At 48.9% G+C, this 1,498-nt stretch overlaps 1 protein-coding gene across 1 annotated transcript in view; it reads left to right on the top strand.

The window, feature by feature from the left end:
* Positions 1 to 346: 346 nt before the first annotated feature.
* LOC104162973 (transcription factor AP-2-alpha) overlaps positions 347 to 1,498 on the top strand; it is a gene marked incomplete at both ends in the record, with an annotated part of 4,319 nt that continues 3,167 nt past the window's right edge. Inside the window, one exon of the mRNA XM_009701825.1 lies at positions 347 to 465. Coding sequence (XP_009700127.1) covers positions 347 to 465 — 119 coding nt within the window. The remainder of the gene's footprint in view (positions 466 to 1,498) is intronic.

Below are 1,498 nucleotides of genomic sequence, written 5' to 3'. Positions count from 1 at the left end.
TGCTGCATATGGCCTGTGGGGAGTAGCTGCCCCCAGGTCCATGGCATCTTGGGAGCTCAGGCAGCTGGCTCAGGGGTCTGGCCCTGGCCTTGACATGTCCAGAGCTCCCCACCAGCCTGGGGGCTGATCTGGACCTTAGTGAGGGCGCTTATTCCCTAGACATGGAGCCATCCAAAGCCCCATCCCTATGTCTGAGACTCAACTTTCAGCAACGTTTGCTCTTCAGCTCCCCCCCTTTACTCCCCTCCTTAGGAAGGCGATGTGATGGGGTGATCTGTGGAGTCAAAGCGGGAGCAGGTGTCCCCCCCCCCAGCCCTATTTCTCAGTGCCTTTCTGTGTGGCGCAGGGCGAAGTCTAAAAACGGAGGGAGATCTCTGAGGGAGAAACTGGACAAAATAGGATTAAACCTGCCAGCCGGGAGGCGTAAAGCTGCTAATGTTACCTTGCTCACGTCGCTCGTGGAGGGTAAGTGACTCAAAGAGCCAGGAGGGCTCCTTTGGAACATGTGCCTGTTGCTTTTGCCTAACGGGAGAAGACTTGGTGTTGGGTTGTTTTTGTTTTTTTCCTCCAGGTCAGTGCTGCTTGTTGGAAGCTGGAAGGGCATTAGTTTCTATGCCTCAGAAAAAAACATTAATTGTGTGTCTTTGCTTTTTGTTTTAACCTGAAATGGGCTTGCGTGAGTCCTGCAGACTCAGCATTGCATTCTACCATTTATTTGCTTTTAAGTCTCTGAACTAGATGTTTTCAGGGCTCCATCTTGCTCCCTCATTGAAGTGAGTAATCCCTCCCCAGAGTAAGTAGATCTCATTGGGAGCAGCATGGGAAGTATCCCTGTGAATGGGGGCTGTGGGCTCTGCCCCATAAGAGATGCCTGAGTGTCAAGTTGGAAGTTACTGGGAGCAGAGCCTCTAATGCTTCGCTGCTGTCCTTCTGCCACAGGTGGACAAACAAGCAATTTTAAATGTCAGAAACTGCAGCCACTTTAAGTTTGTTCTCCCTCGCAGCCCACAGCCACATAACAGTAAATCATTTAAGTTTTCTGACATCTGCATTTGAGAAATGTGTGACCATTACTTCCTGAATTAATTTGGGAATCCTTGACCTCAGCTGTGAATTAATGGTGTCCTTAAAGTCTCAAAGTTGTACTACTACCACCCCCTACTCCCTTTTAGTTCTCATTTTCAGAACATGTGTTCCCTTGGCTATGTCGTTCTCTACTTTGTTCTGGCCAGAAAAGGTGCAACTTACTTTTATCGCTTTGGGATGCCCTATGCTGTCAGAACCGGGAGGTGGGAAGCTCAAGAGTTTGCAGTCATTTAGTTTGGAAGCAGTTGCTGTGTTACGCTGACTGGCACAAAGTAAGGCCAAGGCCAGCAAATAAATCCTACTCCTTTCACCTCACTTACGGGTTCAACTGCATTTTAGACTGGTTCAGTCTGCAAAATGCTTTTAAGCTCAGTCCAGGCTGTGCGGGTTTAGCTTAAGTTTGGTCGTGTAG

Source organism: Cariama cristata, unplaced genomic scaffold (assembly GCF_000690535.1).
Source record: "Cariama cristata isolate BGI_N322 unplaced genomic scaffold, ASM69053v1 scaffold39536, whole genome shotgun sequence".
NCBI lineage: Eukaryota > Metazoa > Chordata > Aves > Cariamiformes > Cariamidae > Cariama > Cariama cristata.
Note: the sequence above shows the minus strand (reverse complement) of the source record. Positions and strands in the feature narration are given on the sequence as shown.